Source organism: Pelobates fuscus, chromosome 1, assembly GCF_036172605.1.
Source record: "Pelobates fuscus isolate aPelFus1 chromosome 1, aPelFus1.pri, whole genome shotgun sequence".
NCBI classification, from domain to species: domain Eukaryota; kingdom Metazoa; phylum Chordata; class Amphibia; order Anura; family Pelobatidae; genus Pelobates; species Pelobates fuscus.
The window spans coordinates 234,726,213-234,744,277 of record NC_086317.1 but is presented as its reverse complement, the minus strand read 5'-3'; the positions used below and the strand labels follow the sequence as shown (position 1 = coordinate 234,744,277).

The 18,065-nt window shown below is 43.3% G+C and overlaps 1 protein-coding gene across 3 annotated transcripts in view; it reads right to left on the bottom strand.

Annotated features, from left to right (window-relative positions):
• Window positions 1-777: 777 nt before the first annotated feature.
• TBX4 (T-box transcription factor 4) overlaps window positions 778-18,065 on the bottom strand; it is a 186,162-nt gene continuing 168,874 nt past the window's right edge. For 2 of the 3 annotated variants that reach the window (XM_063444510.1, XM_063444509.1), the window contains exons 7-9: window positions 16,161-16,249; window positions 2,705-2,949; window positions 778-1,664 (exon numbers count right to left, since the gene is read on the bottom strand). In XM_063444510.1, coding sequence (XP_063300580.1) covers window positions 1,045-1,664; window positions 2,705-2,949; window positions 16,161-16,249 — 954 coding nt within the window. In that variant the 3' untranslated portion in view covers window positions 778-1,044. The remainder of the gene's footprint in view (window positions 1,665-2,704; window positions 2,950-16,160; window positions 16,250-18,065) is intronic. The other variant, XM_063444511.1, reaches the window with a different exon arrangement.

The following is an 18,065-nucleotide window of genomic DNA, read 5'->3' as shown; positions in this document are numbered from 1 at the left end:
TTTGAGGACCAATATCATTATGATAAAATCACACAGGCGGACTATTCCTTGTATTTCTATTGAAAATAAATACATGTACTGTATAATAAGCTGTCCCAGACTGGGAAAACATCTGAAAATTGGGATACTATCCTGGGAAAATGTACGATTTATTGAAGTAAAGAGTGAAGTATTGGAAGACAAAATTAGTCTTGATGTCAACGTAAAATATTTATAGCTCTGCACATTAACATCTATTATGAAAATAAACCAGAGACATTACATAAGAAGTAAAATGTAATTAAGTTTTGAAATATGTAAAAATTACCACATCACATAATAAAAAGAAAGTCCATGTCCTTTGGTTCTAACTCAGTATCTAATAAAGTGTACTCTGATGTACATAAGTGATATTTTTTCTTGATGCAATTATTATATTGTTTGTACATCAACACATGCCATAAAAAATTAAATAGATCTATGAAAAATCCTGGTAACATTATTTTTTTATTAAGCATCTCATCTTTAAAAGCAAAGCTTCATTGAACACGTGGCCAGCATTTGTGATATATATATATATATATATATATATATATATATATATATATATATATATCCTTTTGTGTATATATATATATATATATATATATATATATATATATATATATACATATATACATACATATAAGTATATGTATATATATATATATATACATATATACATACATACCTACATATATATATATATATATATATATATATATACATATATATATACATATGTATAAATAGCTATTCAGCATGCAAAGATGTAGTGATTTCCCACTTTGTATTTTGTTTAGACTCCTACATAATAGAATGTAATTGAAAAACATCTTTAGCCATCTCTGTTTACCCCCATAAATGGCACAGTTATGGCTTATTTTGAACAAGTCTTTTTACTGTTAGTAATCAATTTCCCCTATATCAAGCAAGCTCAGATGAAAGACTTGCTGAAGTGCAGGATACCCACAGGTATTAAGATAATAAATGTGATTGTTCATATAATGTCTTTGGTATCATTAGTCATCCATCAGTCCAGTTTTCCACTGTCCCCATTCCTGAATGATATTGTAAGGAGGATTCCCTAGATAATGAAAAGCTTTGTGAATACAAAAACTCATTGGCTGTGTGAGGAGATGGAGGCTTTCTTTCACATAGGGAAGGATGGACTCTTTCTCTAGGGAAGGACGTAGAAGGAACCCTCTCTCGAGCTTGGGACTGTGAAAGCTGGTTGTAGACACTGAAATGGGATTCACCCGGTGCCTGTGATGCTTGTCCCGCGATTGTGGGAAGACGAGGCATCATCGTTGTGGTGGTAAAGTGAGTAGGAAAAGGCTGATATGGCACAGTTTCCATTGTTTGAACACTGTAACTAGTGTAGGGTGCAACAGAAGTCCACATGTTACAGCTAAGCGGAGGAGGTGGTGGAGGAGGCAGATCTTCAACTCCTGACACTCCTCCTATCTCAGCTCCTGACGTAGAGTACATGCATGCTTCTCTTGGTGTCACCTCATTGCGATAAGGAGGACTCAACATTTGTTGGTCATATGGTGGAGGGGATCTAAAATAGTGATCATCTGCCATAGAAGAAGAAGGATCTAGATAAGACCGTTTGCAAGGGAGTTCAAGATGACGAGCACCTTCTGTATGAGAACAAAAAAAAAGCAAACAATAAAAAATTTAAATAAGAACATTACATTTCATAAAATCTAGAAATAACAATAAAAAAATGCTACTAGGGAAATAGGGACAATATGCAAATAAATGGTAGCTGTTTCCTGTGAATGACCATGCTCTCTTCATAGCAAAAGAAAACATTTCTGAAGCTTGATGCCTTCAGGCCTACATTGTAATTAGTTGAATGTAGCTGTCATAAGTTATTGTTAGGTAAAGTCAAGAACATCCCAGAATATTTTATTTAGTAAAAATCTGTCATGTTTTAGAACACAGAGCATCATGTTCTTTCTTTGCAAAGAGTATTATTTTTAAATCCATTAAAGGTCATCACTTAATATGTTGCCTTTGAAATGCCAACAGACCCACACAGTATTTACTAAGAAAAAAAATAATTACCATTCACCTCTGCATAGCCTCCTGAGATGACTATAAGACAGGGTTCCTCGTAAAATGTATTTATTGTAAATTGAACAGAGAATCATATATTTTAATCCAGAACTGCTGTAGGGCGAGGTTTTTGGTTTTCAAACCTAAATTTTGTGTGATGTGTGTATCATAGCCCAGTTTAGGATTAAAGGACACTATAGTCACCAGAACAACTGCAACTTTTTGTATTTTTTCAGGTGAATATAATCAGCACCTTTAGGCTTTTTGCAGTAAACACCATTTTTTCAGAGAAAAGGCAGTGTTTACATTACAGCCTAGTGATAACGCCACTGGACACTCCACAGATTTCCACTGGAGGTGCTTCCTGGGATGCCGCACTGCCATTGAGCGTTTTCACTCTCTGCATGGAGACACTGAGGGCAGAGCCAGCAGCAACAGAATGCAATAAAGGAAAGATTTTACTGTATTTTGGGTGGCAATGGGATAGGGCAGGGCAGCTAGTTGGTGTTTTTAACACTACAGGGTCAGGAATACATGTTTGTGTTCCTGATCCTATAGTGTTCCTTTAATCCTGCAAGTTCTGGATAACAAGCAACTATAGCATTCATTACTAGATTACCTCTTCTTTTCAGACAATGATAAAATAGTCCGGAGTCCCTTTGTGCTGTAAAGGTATTGAGAGGCAGATCTTGAGCGTCAGAGGCTGCAAACTGCATGTGAGCACCATTTTCATATTGATAATGCTGCAGACCCTGGTGACTACTGTGGAGTGCATTAAGATCTGACTTGCTGGATAGTTGCCCTGGATGACTTGATATCAGCCGCTGCCTCATGATACTTTTAGAAATCACTGGATATTCTTTGCTGAAAAAATAATGGGAACAATAAGAACCATGCTGCTTTTTGAAATTTATACATAAAAACTGTGATGTGCGACATGAACAGGATTCATCGACCAAATTGAGATATATTTTAAGCAATCGGTAATGTCCCATGGGTTTATAGACGAGGCTTCCACAACCATATACAGTCTATTTGCCATAGTAAACATTGTCTATAAAGTGATTCTGCAGTATTCTGCAGTATCAAAGAAAGGTGACAAATAATAATTATAATCACTTTGGCCTTTATCAGGGGTATTGGGTGGTGGGGATGCTTGGACTAAAGCACAAAGTGGGCCCCCCCCAAAAAGCAACTGAATCACTTATATTTCATAAATAATTAGCAAGTGCTCACCTTTTGATTTCAGACCTCCTGTAAAGGCTCCTGAGAGCAGGTAAAAGTGTTGCTAATGGTTACCACTTTAGGAAAGGGTCACCAAATTATGTTGAGGCTCAATATTAATGCTATAATACTATGTATTTTTAATTGAATTGTACAATAAATGTTATTAAATTGTTTGATAGTCCATTGAGCTTTCCTAATCTTCATATGGGTAGTGCCATCCCCACTAAATTGCACAACCCTATCATACCTCAGAACCAGGATCTTAAGGCTCTGACAAATTCCATTTCTTTACCTGGTTGTATTAACAGTCTACACTTTGGTTCCCTTTCCTCCTTTATTTTTTTCTACGAGATAACTTTGGAGCGAATGAGAGGTGTAATGCTGACCAAAAAACATAAAAGCCACGTTACAGAGCCTCAAAGTTTATTTAGTCAATTTTACAAACCATCTGCACTATATTGTGTCTATTTTATCTCCCGTATGTACCACAAGTTTAAGATTTTTACAAGACCACACAGGGTAAGTTACCAGCCACACAAATATATTTTGCATTAAGTGCTCCACTTATAGGTGTGTATTTAACCTACACCACCTTCCAGTCTTCAAATTTTGGGTGTGGATAAGAGGGTATTCCACACAAGTGTATAGAGCTGCTGGTTTTAATTCACTTGATCACTTTTGTATATACACCCCTCCCAAAAGGAGGTGTATTTTGTTTGTATCTGAAAATGTGAGGAATACAAACATGCCCAAGGTTTACTAAAACCCTGAGCAAGGATTTTTGGGTACACAGGCCGAAACGCATTTTGCCGCACCCCTACTCTTCCAAAAAAAGCATCTACACCTGTGTGCCTCTTAACCATGGGCGTCCGCGGGGGGGAAGGGGGGGCACTTCCCCCCCCCCGGATTTTTCAGCTTGTTCTGCTATTTTTCGTGTGAGATTTAAAATGAACTGCAATACCGGTGCCGGCCAGTAGGTGTATGGAGAGAGACAGGGACAGGAAGCTGCATCTATCTCTGCTTCTCTCTGCTGATTGAAACCGCAGGGGAGCAACACATGCAGCCAGAGACAGCCTACAGACCCGGGGAGTGAGGGATGGGGGGGCAGCCTATATATTAGGGGAATAAGGGATGGGGGGGCAGCCTATATATTAGGGGAGTGAGGGATGGGGGGCAGCCTATATATTAGGGGAGTGAGGGATGGGGGGGCAGCCTATATATTAGGGGAGTAAGGGATGGGGGGCAGCCTATATATTAGGGGAGTGATTGATGGGTGGGCAGCCTATATATTAGGAGAGTGAGGGATGGGGGCAGCCTATATATTAGGGGAGTGAGGGATGGGGGGCAGCCAATATATTAGGGGAGTGAGGGATGGGGGGCAGCCTATATAATAGGGGAGTAAGGGATGGGGGGCATCCTATATATTAGGGGAGTGAGGGATGGGGGGGCAGCCTATATATCAGGGGAGTGAGGCATGGGGGCCAGCCTATATATTAGGGGAGTAAGGCATGGGGGCAGCCTATATATTAGGGGAGTGAGGGATGGGGGGGCAGCCAATATATTAGGGAAGTGAGGGATGGGGGGCAGCCTATATATTAGGGGAGTGAGGGATGGGGGGCAGCCTATATATTAGGGGAGTGAGGGATGGGGGGGCAGCCTATATATTAGGGGAGTGAGGGATGGGGGGGCAGCCTATATATTAGGGGAGTAAGGGATGGGGGGCAGCCTATATATTAGGGGAGTGAGGGATGGGGGGGCAGCCTATATATTAGGGGAGTGAGGCATGGGGGGGCAGCCTATATATTAGGGGAGTAAGGCATGGGGGGGCAGCCTATAGATAAGGGGAGTGAGGCATGGGGGGCAGCCTATAGATAAGGGGAGTGAGGCATGGGGGGGCAGCCTATATATTAGGGGAGTGAGGCATGGGGGGCATCCTATAGATTAGGGGAGTGAGGCATGGGGGGGCAGCCTATAGATTAGGCGAGTGAGGCATGTGGGGGCAGCCTAAAGATTAGGCAAGTGAGGCATGGGGGGCAGCCTAAAGATTAGGCAAGTGAGGCATGGGGGGGCAGTCTATAGATTAGGCAAGTGAGGCATGGGGGGCAGCCCATAGATTAGGCAAGTGAGGCATAGGGGGAGGGGGGACTAAATGAAGAGTCGGCAAGGAGCAGGGGCAGCAAGGAGGAGGAAGGGTCTGCAAGGAGCAGGGGCAGCAAGGAGCAGGAAGGGTCTGCAAGGATCAGGGGAAGCAAGGAGCCTGAAGGGTATGCAAGGAGCAGGGGCAGCAAGGGGTATGAAGGGTCTGCAAGGAGCAGAAAGGGACAGAAGGAGCACAAAGGTAAAGGAGCAGAAAGAATCAGAAGGAGCACAAAGGTAAAGTAGAAGAAGGAGCAGAAAGGGACAGCAAGGAGCACAAAGCTAAAGTAGGAGAAGGAGCAGAAAGAGTCTGCAAGGAGCAGAAAGGAATGAGAAAGGAGCAGAAGGGCGCAAAATAATCAGAAAGGAGCAGAAGGAGACAAATATAGAAGACAGTGTCAGAAGAAAAAGAAGACTGTCAAATGAAGGAAAAGAAAAGGAGATTGGAGCAGGAAGGACAAATGAAGTGAACCCTCCACTTTATTCTGGACACCACATCATAAGGCTTTGGTACCTGTGCCTGGCAGGGAAACTCTGGACCTTCTCATCTCCCCAGGTAAAAAAAAATATCAGTGTTAATGTGTTCACTTTTATTTACTGAATGTCAGGAAGCACAGAGTGCCGCTGGGTAGGGGTGTTGCTGATTGGCTAGAGCGGTCAACTGGCACTCTAGCCAATCAGCGGCACCCATGCCTGACGTCAATCTGCACTTCCTGACACTCCGTTTCAGATGCCGAATACCACTGACGGACCTAGAGCTGGAGGAAGCCTTTGGGGTTAAACCATTTGAGAGCGGTTTAACCCCTTAAAGGAAAGAGCACCCAGGGGCTTCCTGGCATCATAGCATTTTCATTTAGATGAAGTTGTTATGGTGACCAGAATGTTCCTTTAATTTGCTTAAAGGAACACTATAGTGTCAGCAATACAAACATGTATTCCTGACACCATAGTTGTGAAAACGCTATTCACCCTGGCTTTATGTGATAATCACTATGCTCCTCACCTTCATGACACTGTCAAAAAGGGGCCAAGCATAGATGTCATTACAATTATGCCCCCCCCCCCCCTTGAAAAATTCCTGCGGACGCCCATGCTCTTAACCCCTCTTTGTGTTTCATATAGCCTCTTTTAAATATCTTACCCCCTTTAGTGTATCTTATCCCCTATGTTTCCCCATTGTGTGCCTTACACCTCACTTGGGTATCTCTTACAACCCCCCCTTGTGTGTCTCTTATTCCCCCTCCTTGTATGACTCTTACATCCTCCATCATTTGTGTGTCTTACTCCCCCCCAGACCTTTTGTGTGTCTCCTTCTCTCCCAACCTCCTTGTGTCTTTTACTCATCTCAGCTCCTCTGTGTCTCTTTCACCCTCAGCCCATCTGTCACCCCAGCCCCTCTGTGTGTCTCCCCCAGGCCCTCTAGGTCTTTTTCATCCCCAGCCACTATGTGTTTCCCCCCAAGGCCCTTATGTGTGTCTCTTTCATCCCCAGCCCATCTGTGTGTATTTCTCCCCCCTCATTCCATCTGTATGTCTTTCTGCCTACTCAAACACCTCTGTGTTCCTCTTTCTTTCCCACCAGCCCCTTTGTGTGTCTATTCACCCCTTCCCCCATTTCTTTATGATCTCTTCCACTTTGCCCTTGTCCCTTAGTGGTCTCCCCTCCTTGTTCCTTAGTGGTCTCCTCTCCCCTCCCCTCTGGTCCCTTATTAGACCCCCCCAACCCTTAGTGGTCTCCTCACTTCCCCCTGTCCATTAGTGGTCACCACACCGTCTCTGTCCCTTAGTGGTCTCCTCTCCTTGGCCCTTAGTGGTTTCCTCTCCCCTTAGTAGTTTTCTCTCCCCTCCCTTCCCTGTCCCTTAGTAGTCCAATCCCCTCCCTTATTTGTCGCTTAGTTTATCTCTCCCATCCCAGTCCCTTAGTTTATCTCTCCCCTCCTGTGACGAGACCAATCTCGCCACATTGCATTGGAGGAGCCTGGTTGCCCGCCTTTTGCCTCTGGACTATGGCCCTGGGAGATTGGGCCCTTTAAAAACAGTATTCGGCCATACCAGAGTGTATGTCACTCATTCTGGCCCTTTAAATACTGTGGGGAAGGATTGGCACTTTTTATATGGCACTTCGGATGCAACCGAAGTGCCGAAGTTGCCGAAGTCGTCGAAGTGGCCGCCATTCGACAAAGGAACACGTGGCAGCTGCCATTTTCATTTAGTCGAACGCGGTCAGCGGTGTGTGCTAAAGAATCTATGGAACTAAAATCGGCTACGCAAGTTCAAATATACAGGGTATGTGTAAAAAATGTGTAAAAACTGTATTTTTACTGTCTGTGATAATTATGTTAAACCATTGTGTAACATAATTATATTACAGGCAGAGGGGAGGATTTTGTGTGTAATTGCTGGGAGTGTTTTTGGTAATGTACGTGTATGATTGGTTGTTTTGTAACACCCTGTGGGCGGTCCTATCTAAGGGAAACTGTCATAAAAGAAGGTTATTTTGGTACCAATAAACAGACCACTGCTTCACTCTCAACACAGAGCTCTGTCTCGTCTTTGGGGGGATTTACTGTATGCTGTTAGAGACTGATTGCCAGGAGTGTAAGCTGATTGTCTGCTTTTCCTGTTCGTCTGCTAGCAGCTATTCGTGAGGTTCCAGTTCGGGAGTTGGAGTGCTATTTTGTATCCAGTTCGGGAGTTTGGTGTTCTGCAGTAGCTGTGCCTGTGTCTCTGGAAGGGAAGATCTACTAAACGGCTGTTAACCCCCTTTTATGCCTGGGGGTGCCGTTACACCTCCTATCCCTGTTCCTTAATGCTCCTCTTCCCTCCCTTCTCTGTCCCTTAGTGGTTCTCTCCCCTCCTCTCCCGGTCCCTTAGTGTCCTCCTCCCCTTTGGTGTTCCTCTCTCTTCCTGTCCCTTAGTGGTGTCAGGGTACCTGAAGTCTCTACCTCCGAGAGAGGTAGAGACTTAGACGTCTATCCGTCCGGACGGCCTGTTTCCTCTGTTCCTCGCGGTCCACCCGGTCACGTAAACGCCGGCCGCGAGGGAGTCACTTCCTTTTGTAGCAGGACGTCCGGTAACCGACGTCATGACGCCAGCCCGGAACGACCTGTCACTCAATCCTGTAGAGACTAATCAGATCTCGTCGGAGGCGTGTCTCTCCCTCCAAGCCAGGGTATTTAAACTTGCTTCTCCCATTTGCTCATTGCCCTGTCGTGGTTCTAGCCTGTCTAGTCACACAGTGCTCTGGTATTTTTTGTTATCCCTTTGGTTCCGACCCGGCTTGTTTGACTTACTCTGTTTTCCTCTGTTATCCTTGACTCGGCTTGTTCCTCGCTTACCTGTCCTCTCGTTCCCTCGACCTCGGCTTGTCTCTGACCATTCTCTATACTCTCCGTACGTTAGTCCGGCCATTCTAAGGTCCGGTATACGTATCCTGTACCTGTTTGTACTCTGCGTGTTGGATCCCTGTCCCGATCCTGACATTACGACAGGGCCAATGGATCCTGCAAGTACAAACAGTCAGCTTGCTCCTTCTGATCCTAGGTTTGAAGCCATGGATCACAGAATGGATCAGATGGCGCTAGCACTACAGGCGTTATTGTCTCGTGCTAATAACCCGCCAGAGGAGACGCGTACTACTTCTATTTCTCCTGTGAGCTCAGGCCTAGAGGTAGCCACTGTAGGTGCCTCTTCCCGTATTACTCCACCAGTACGTTATGGTGGCTCACCTGAGAAGTGTCGTGGTTTCCTTAACCAGATCAGTATCCACTTTGAACTACAACCTCGCTCCTTTCCTACAGATAGGGCAAAGGTTGGATTTATTATCACCTTACTCATTGAGAAAGCTCTGAGAAGGGCCAACCCACTATGGGAGAACGATAACCCGTTAGTATATAACTATAATGCCTTTGTAGCTGCCTTTAGAAGAACTTTTGACCCTCCTGGTAGAAAGGTCAATGCAGCCAGATTACTGTTGCGCCTGAGACAGGAGAACCGAACTCTCGTGGATTATGCACTAGAGTTCAGGTCTCTGGCGTCAGAAGTTAAGTGCAATGAGCAGGCTTATATAGATGTATTTTTGAACGGTTTATCAGACGTAATCCTTGATGAGGTTGCTACTAGAGAACTCCCTGAAAATTTGGAGGATTTAATTTCGTTAATTTCTCGTATTGATGAGCGTTTAAGAGAGAGACAAAACACTCGAGAGAGGAACCTTAGACCTTCCTTTAAATTAGCTCCCGCATTTCAAAGTCCTGATTCCACTACCTCACTGTTTCCTGAACCTATGCAGATAGGCAATACTCGCCTCTCAGAAGAGGAGAGACAGTACAGGAGAAGAGAGGGATTATGCATGTATTGTGGTGTCAGAGGTCACTTACGCCTGAATTGTCCTAATCGTTCGGGAAACGCTCGCACCTAAGTTTCTCTAGAGGACAGGCCTTGGGTGTTTCTATTTTGTCCTCTACTCATAATTATAAAGATCACAGGCTTCTGCTACCAGTTTCTTTAACTTGGGAGAAGGGAGTACTAAAGACTATGGCTTTGATAGATTCCGGAGCTGCTGAGAATTTTATCGACCAAGCCTTTGCTACCAAACACACTGTCCCATCCCAGTTAAGGGATACACCCTTGGCCGTTGAGGCCATAGATGGTAGACCTTTACTTGAGCCTGTTATCTCCCGTGAGACTATACCCGTTAACTTAACTGTTGGTATCTTGCATGAGGAGAACTTATCACTTATGCTCATTTCATCCCCTTCGGTCCCCATAGTCCTGGGGTACCCATGGTTAAAAAGACATAACCCTATTATCGATTGGGAGTTAGGGGAGATACTCTCATGGGGTCAGGGCTGCCAGGAGAAGTGTTTACGCAGGGTTTCCCCATTGGCTGTAATAAACACACTGGGTAGTACCACTCAGTCTACAGAGGGACAGATACCGTTTATCTACCAGGACTTAAAAGCAGTATTCGACAAGAAGAATGCCGATACCTTACCTCCACACAGGTCATTTGATTGTAAAATTAAGCTTTTACCTGGTACTATGCCTCCGAGGGGCAATGTATATCCTCTATCCACTCAAGAGAACTCAGTTCTAGAGGAATATATTCGTGAGAATCTAGAAAAAGGATTCATTAGGAGATCCTCTTCCCCCGCCGGGGCTGGTTTTTTTTTCGTTAAAAAGAAGGATGGTACTTTGAGACCTTGTATTGATTACCGGGGTTTGAATAAGATAACCATCAGAAATGCCTATCCCATTCCTTTGATTACCGAGCTGTTTGTTTAAAGGGCTCTAAAATTTTCACCAAGTTGGATCTCAGAGGGGCGTATAACTTGGTGAGAATCCAGGATGGACACGAGTGGATGACAGCGTTCAATACCCGTTATGGTCACTATGAATACACGGTTATGCCATTTGGTCTTTGTAATGCTCCGGCAGTCTTTCAGGATTTGATTAATGAAGTTCTTAGGGAGTTTCAACATGATTGTGTCATTGTATACCTGGATGACATACTTATACACTCTAGGGAGATTGAGACCCACCACAGACAAGTCAGAAAGGTATTGCTCAAACTTCTGCAACATGGCCTATACTGTAAATTGGAGAAATGCAGTTTTGACCAGTCTCAGATAGACTTTCTTGGGTACGTGATTTCTGGGGAAGGCTTTAAGATGGATCCTGACAAACTCCAATCTATTTTGGATTGGCCATTGCCTATGGGACTCAAAGCTATCCAGAGGTTTATTGGTTTCTCTAATTATTATAGGCGCTTTATTAAGGGATACTCTTCTATTATTGCGCCTATTACCAATATGACCAAACAAGGGGCTAATACTAAGACCTGGTCTACTGAGGCTCTTGTTGCTTTCAAGACGCTCAAGGAACTTTTTGCTTCTGCCCCAATTTTGGTTCATCCTGATACGACTCTGTCGTTCCTACTCGAGGTCGATGCCTCTGAGACGGGAGTAGGGGCGGTTCTGTCACAAAGGTTAGGGGTGGACAAACCGTTACACCCCTGTGGGTTTTTCTCTAAGAAACTATCTGGTCCTGAAAGCAGATATGACATCGGTGACAGGGAACTGTTAGCGGTCATTATGGCTCTTAAGGAGTGGAGGCATTTATTATTACATCCTGTTACTATTTTAACGGACCACAAGAACTTGTCCTATATTGGGGAGGCTAAACGCCTATCCTCCAGGCAAGCTCGTTGGTCCCTATTCCTGACTCACTTCAACTATGTGCTTACTTATAGACCTGGTTCTAAGAACTCCAAAGCCGATGCTTTATCTCGCCAGTATGAACCGTCCACTATAGTTGAGCCAGTTCTTTCCTCGATAGTTCCTAAATGTAATATCATCGCTAACACGAATCTCAGGATTCATTCTCCGTTGCTTACCGAGATCATGAAGTTACAACATCTAGCTCCTAAACAGACCCCTGGGGATAGACACTTCGTTCCTCCTGCTCTCCAACTGGAGGTGTTACGGTGTTTCCACAACAGCAAGGTAGCTGGGCATCCGGGCATTCGCAAGACGTATGCTTTAATCTCCAAGGATTTCTGATGGCCTACTTTGCGTAAGGATATTAAAGATTTCATCGCTACTTGTGAGGTCTGTACTAAGACCAAGCAACCTCATACGCTTCCATGTGGATTTCTGCATCCCTTAGAGGTTCCAGAGAAACCATGGTCCTGTTTAGCTATGGACTTCATTGTCGATTTGCCTATCTCTAAAAAACAGACTGTCATCCTCACCGTGGTGGACAGATTCACCAAGATGGCTCACTTCGTGCCTCTGCCTAAACTCCCGTCTTCACCCGAATTGGCAGAGATATTCGCAAGGGAGATTTTTCGTTTACATGGGATACCCTCCCAAATTGTATCTGACAGAGGTTCCCAATTTGTTTCCCGTTTTTGGAGGTCCTTCTGCTCTCAACTGGGTATCAAATTGAATTTCTCTTCTGCCTATCATCCTCAGTCTAACGGAGCTGCTGAACGCACCAACCAAAAAATTGAACAATATTTACGTTGTTTTGTTTCTGAACACCAGGACGATTGGGTTGGTTTGATTCCTTGGGCGGAGTTTGCACACAACAATCTCGTTTGTGATTCTACTCATTCTTCATGAATTATGGCTTTCATCCATCTATTCTTCCCTCGGCCTCCCCTTCCCAAGGGATACCGTCGGTTGATGTTCATGTTGCCAATTTGAGGAAGTTGTGGGATCAGACTCGACAAATTCTTCTGCACAATTCTATGCTGGTTAAGAAACACGCCGATAAACGTAGAAGGGCGGCTCCGGTGTTTGTTCCAGGTGATAGAGTTTGGTTGAGTACAAGAAACATCCGTTTAAAAGTACCTTCCATGAAGTTCGCTCCTCGTTATATTGGACCTTACAGGGTGCTGACTCGGATTAACCCAGTCGCGTATCGTCTAGCTCTTCCCGCTGCCTTACGCATCCCTAACTCATTTCATGTTTCATTGCTGAAACCACTAGTCTGCAACAGATTTTCCTCCACAACGTCCTCTCCTCGCTCTGTTCAGGTGGAGGGCCAGGAGGAGTATGAGGTTAACTCTATTATCGATTCTCGAATCTCCCGGGGGAGAGTACAATATCTGGTCGATTGGAAGGGATATGGTCCTGAGGAGAGGAGTTGGGTACCTCAAGAGGATGTTCATGCTCCTCGTCTCCGCAGGGCATTTCACTCCCGCTTCCCATCTCGTCCTGGTTCCTTCCGCCCGGTGGGCGTATCTGAGAGGGGGGGTACTGTCAGGGTACCTGAAGTCTCTACCTCCGAGAGAGGTAGAGACTTAGACGTCTATCCGTCCGGACGGCCTGTTTCCTCTGTTCCTCGCGGTCCACCCGGTCACGTAAACGCCGGCCGCGAGGGAGTCACTTCCTTTTGTAGCAGGACGTCCGGTAACCGACGTCATGACGCCAGCCCGGAACGACCTGTCACTCAATCCTGTAGAGACTAATCAGATCTCGTCGGAGGCGTGTCTCTCCCTCCGAGCCAGGGTATTTAAACTTGCTTCTCCCATTTGCTCATTGCCCTGTCGTGGTTCTAGCCTGTCTAGTCACACAGTGCTCTGGTATTTTCTGTTATCCCTTTGGTTCCGACCCGGCTTGTTTGACTTACTCTGTTTTCCTCTGTTATCCTTGACTCGGCTTGTTCCTCGCTTACCTGTCCTCTCGTTCCCTCGACCTCGGCTTGTCTCTGACCATTCTCTATACTCTCCGTACGTTAGTCCGGCCATTCTAAGGTCCGGTATACGTATCCTGTACCTGTTTGTACTCTGCGTGTTGGATCCCTGTCCCGATCCTGACAAGTGGTCCTCTTCCCTCCCTTTCCCTTAGTGTTTCTCTCCCCTCCCTGTCCCTTAGTGCTCTTCTCACCTCCCTGCCATTTAGTGTTCCTCTCCCCTCCCTTCCCTGTCCTTTAGTGGTTCCCTCCCCTTCCTGTTCCTCAGAGTACCTCTCCCCTCCCTGTCCTTTGGGGCCACCTCCCCTCCCTGTCCCTTAGTGACCCCCACCCCCTTAGTGTTTCTCCCCCTCCTTTCCCTAGTTTGCCACATTACCTCTTTTGTAGCATGGCCGAGCAGAGCACACAGCGGAACAGGAGCTTCAATTTCCTGTTCCCGGCTGGACTGACAGGAAATGTACAGTTATCAAAAGCTCCTGTACCGCCGGGTACAGGAATCAGAAGCTCCGGTCAACCATGCTACACTGAGTGACTGTGCGATTCCCTCCTGCCGGGTCACTGGTATCTTGCGCCACCTGTGCCGCCTTATTGACTCGCCGGCCCTGACTAGATGTCATCAGATCCATGGGTTAGCAACCCTTAATATTATTTTATTATATTCATCCATACCACATGATAAGGGCTTCATTGCTGTACGTTATAATTTAGATCTATAAAGTGGCAATTGTATTGAGTAAAATAATTTCATTTTGGCATACACGGTACAGCATCTTTTGGAGCAAACTTCTTTCTCTTTGATGGGGTTCATTATCTCCAGATACATGGGACATTGAGGGGGCAAAATTTGCTACCTCATATGCCAACCTATACAAGAGGTTCATTGATAACCTGATCATCGTTTGATATGAGACTTTGCTGTTGTTTTTCAATTGTGTTATTGATAATGATTTGAATCTCTGGTTCACTCTTGAACAGGATTCTCAAAGTGTGTATGTCCCTTTAAGTTTTGATACAAGTGGCATTTTTCATATAAATGTCTATAGGAAGCTTACAGATGTTAATGCTGGATGCCCACGGCAATCTTCCGTTCCATTTGGTGAAGGTGATTCCCTTGGGCCAATTTCTGAGAATTAAACATAATTGTTCCTCTATTGAAACATTTTGATCCAAAGCTAGGAATCTAAGGAGTAGAGTCTTGTAGAGAAATCATTCCAATGGATAGGAAAAGTTCCAGTTTTGTGATATTAGATCCATTAATAAAAATAATTTACCTTTACTATATGGAGATGACAAGAGGAGATTAAAACAGATAATTAGAGAATATCTTAATGCTACTGAGAGTACCAGAACCACTGTTAGTAGACAATTTGTAGAAATTCACGGTGCAGATTGACAGGGTGCAGATTCCCATTAGAGGTGGTGGTCTGTCACACATCTTGTCCAAGGGGGAGATGTTTAGAATTTTTTATTTATGGACTAGGATCTCTTGGACTTAATGTGGAATGGGATATCTCACTTCTATATTAATCCCTGTATGTGAATCTCTATCTGCCTACAGTAATGTACATATTGTATTTATGTGATTTTTTTATTGTTAACACTTTATGTTTTTATGTGGATTTCGCTTTATTTGCAGCATGTTTTATTTCCTTCCTTTTGTATATGCTTTTGTGAGGATACAGAGATTTGTAAGTGAGAACCAGAATTTTAAATTGAGCCCTTTATCTTATTTGAAGTCAATGTAAGGACTGGCAGAGGTGGGGATGCATGGGGGTGCAAGAGGGCAAGAAGATGAGCCTGGCTGCAGCATTAATTAGAGACTTTAGCATGGAGAGCTCTGAATGTGTAAGACCAATATGAAGTGGATTGCAGTAGTCAAGGCGGGAGATGATAGTGGCATATACAAGCACTATAACAGCATCCAGTGTTAGGTAGGGGCAGATATGAGCTATACTTTTGAGATAGAAGCAACAGAATTTGGTTGATGACTGCATGTAAAGGGTGAACCAGAAGTTGGATTCGAACCAAACCTGTGAGGTAGAGCTGAGTGGAGGCGAAGGATAGATTGAATATATTACCGGGAGACTGAGCAAGAAAAGGAGACAGGATGCTAATAAGATGTGAGGGAAAAAGATGTAGGACAGGAGGACTGAAGCAGAGCACCAGATGTACTCCTTTGCTTCCTTTTTTTATTTTGATTTTAATTTGCTACTATTCAGGGTTTAGTGAATAACTCTAACACAGACAGGTAAACTTTGTTGTGTAAAATTCATGAAATTGCTAAAAAAAAAAAAAAAAGAAGGAAAAGAAGTTAAGGTTTTAGTTTCCCCGGTAAGTCGAATGCTGCCTTTTCTTGCTTTGTTGAGTAGATTTAGTGCAGTCAGAGCTTATCGGAAAAAAATAGTGTGCTTGAAGAATCCTTTCCTATATTAAGCTGTTATCACATATCAAGTTTTTAAATCAAACGCTCATATGCTGTTGAGGAAAAAGAATCATTAAAAAATCCAATACCTCTGTAGACGAGCCACGCGGAGATCGCTGTCATCACTTCCTCTAAAGCCTTTGGCAAAAGGGTTGTTTTCAATTTTGAGCTGGGTTATCTATAAAACACAGAAGTAAAATTGCTAAAAGCTTTGCAAGACACTTTCATGGAAGATAATAATGTTCCATTGTCCTATATCCTGATCAACTGTAACATATATTATATTTTTTTACCAACTTTATGACTAGTAGAACTTCAATTTCCTACTAACAGAAAGCATGATGTCTACTCTAAATGCAATACACTGTTCCATTTGAAACAGGCCTTGCTTTGCTTATGTGCTTTACAGATAGATAGATAGATAGATAGATAGATAGATAGATAGATAGATAGATAGACAGACGGATAGATAGATAGACGGATAGATAGATAGACGGATAGATAGACAGACGGATACATAGACAGACAGATAGATAGATAGACAGACAGACAGACAGACGGATAGATAGACGGACGGACAGACAGACGGACAGACACTGTAGGCAAATAGTGGAGTTAAGCCCTCTGTTGGGGCTTGACTTTATTGGTAATCATATTCAAAATTTGGGCTAGGCCCTTTATTTGCCTCGTCAACCATTTGCCATTGATAGATCGATAAATGGATGGATGTTTATATAGATAGATAGTCTTGAAATGGCTGGTTTTTAGAACTATTAACCATATCTTCCCTGGTCTCCAATGTAATGTATGCTATTGTACTTCAGTGGGCATTATACTATTGAGTTTTAAACTGAAGTGTTGCTGTCCTGATGCCTTGAGTGTTATTTGAAGAAAAAATACCTGATTGTATGACTGTGGCAGAAATGGCCGACAGTTCACTAGCTGGTGTGGAACTAGAAAGCATCATTACAAAGCATAACGGAAACATTTAGTTATAAAACACCAAGAGAGCTAATTATTATTATTATTGCCATTTATATATCGCCAACAGATTCCGTAGCGCCAACAGATTCCGTAGCTAATTAATTTCTGTCCCCAGAGTGATATTTCAGATTTGTAGTTTTGACTTTAATGGTAATAACTAACTTTTGAAAAAGCAATGTATGAGATTGATGGCCACAATTAAATGTTTAAATTAATGGTTAAGCCAATCATAATAGATTCCATTTTATACCGAGTAACCCTAAATCATAGTAATTAAACCAATATAGAATAAGTAAAAAATTTCACCCTATTTCCAAGTGCCTGAAAATATGAGGATACCTGCTCCAGGGGCTATGGACTAACTGGGTCATTTATCCATCTGTTGTAGCAGTGCAGTGAAATTGTGTCACTCAAGAGAACATTGTTTAGCCGTCAACATTTAACTCGCTGTTAAAAACTAGCCTGACTCTTTTTTGGCACTATTGAAAGCGACGTCACTGGATTGTCTGCATTTAAAACTTGCTCACAAAATTGCATAGAATGCTGGTAATTACTCATGGTAATAACATATGGCAAGTTAACAATTTGAAGAAGCTTACAGCTCATCTTCATGACACCTTGTCTCACTTTCACAAAATTTGGGATCTGTGAATTATTGACCACCTTATTCTCCTGCCTTTCCTCTAACTCTTCTCTCCTTTGTCATACATTGATTTCTGCAATTTCTGTCATTTTAATGTTAAACGTTGGATAATGTCTAGCGATTATTTGTAGTGTTATCCAGGTCAATATGTAGCCATACACTCTCTATATTTCTCACTTTGTTACCATGTTGTCATCTACATAATATATATATATATAAATTTATTTCATCTTGTACTTCTCTGTAAAATAATATAAAAGCAGACATAAAGAGTAGATCTCATATTATCCTTATATATAGCTAGATAACTAGGCCTAGTGGGCAAATAAAACAAGGACCCTCGTCTCCACTCCCCCCTAAGGAATAC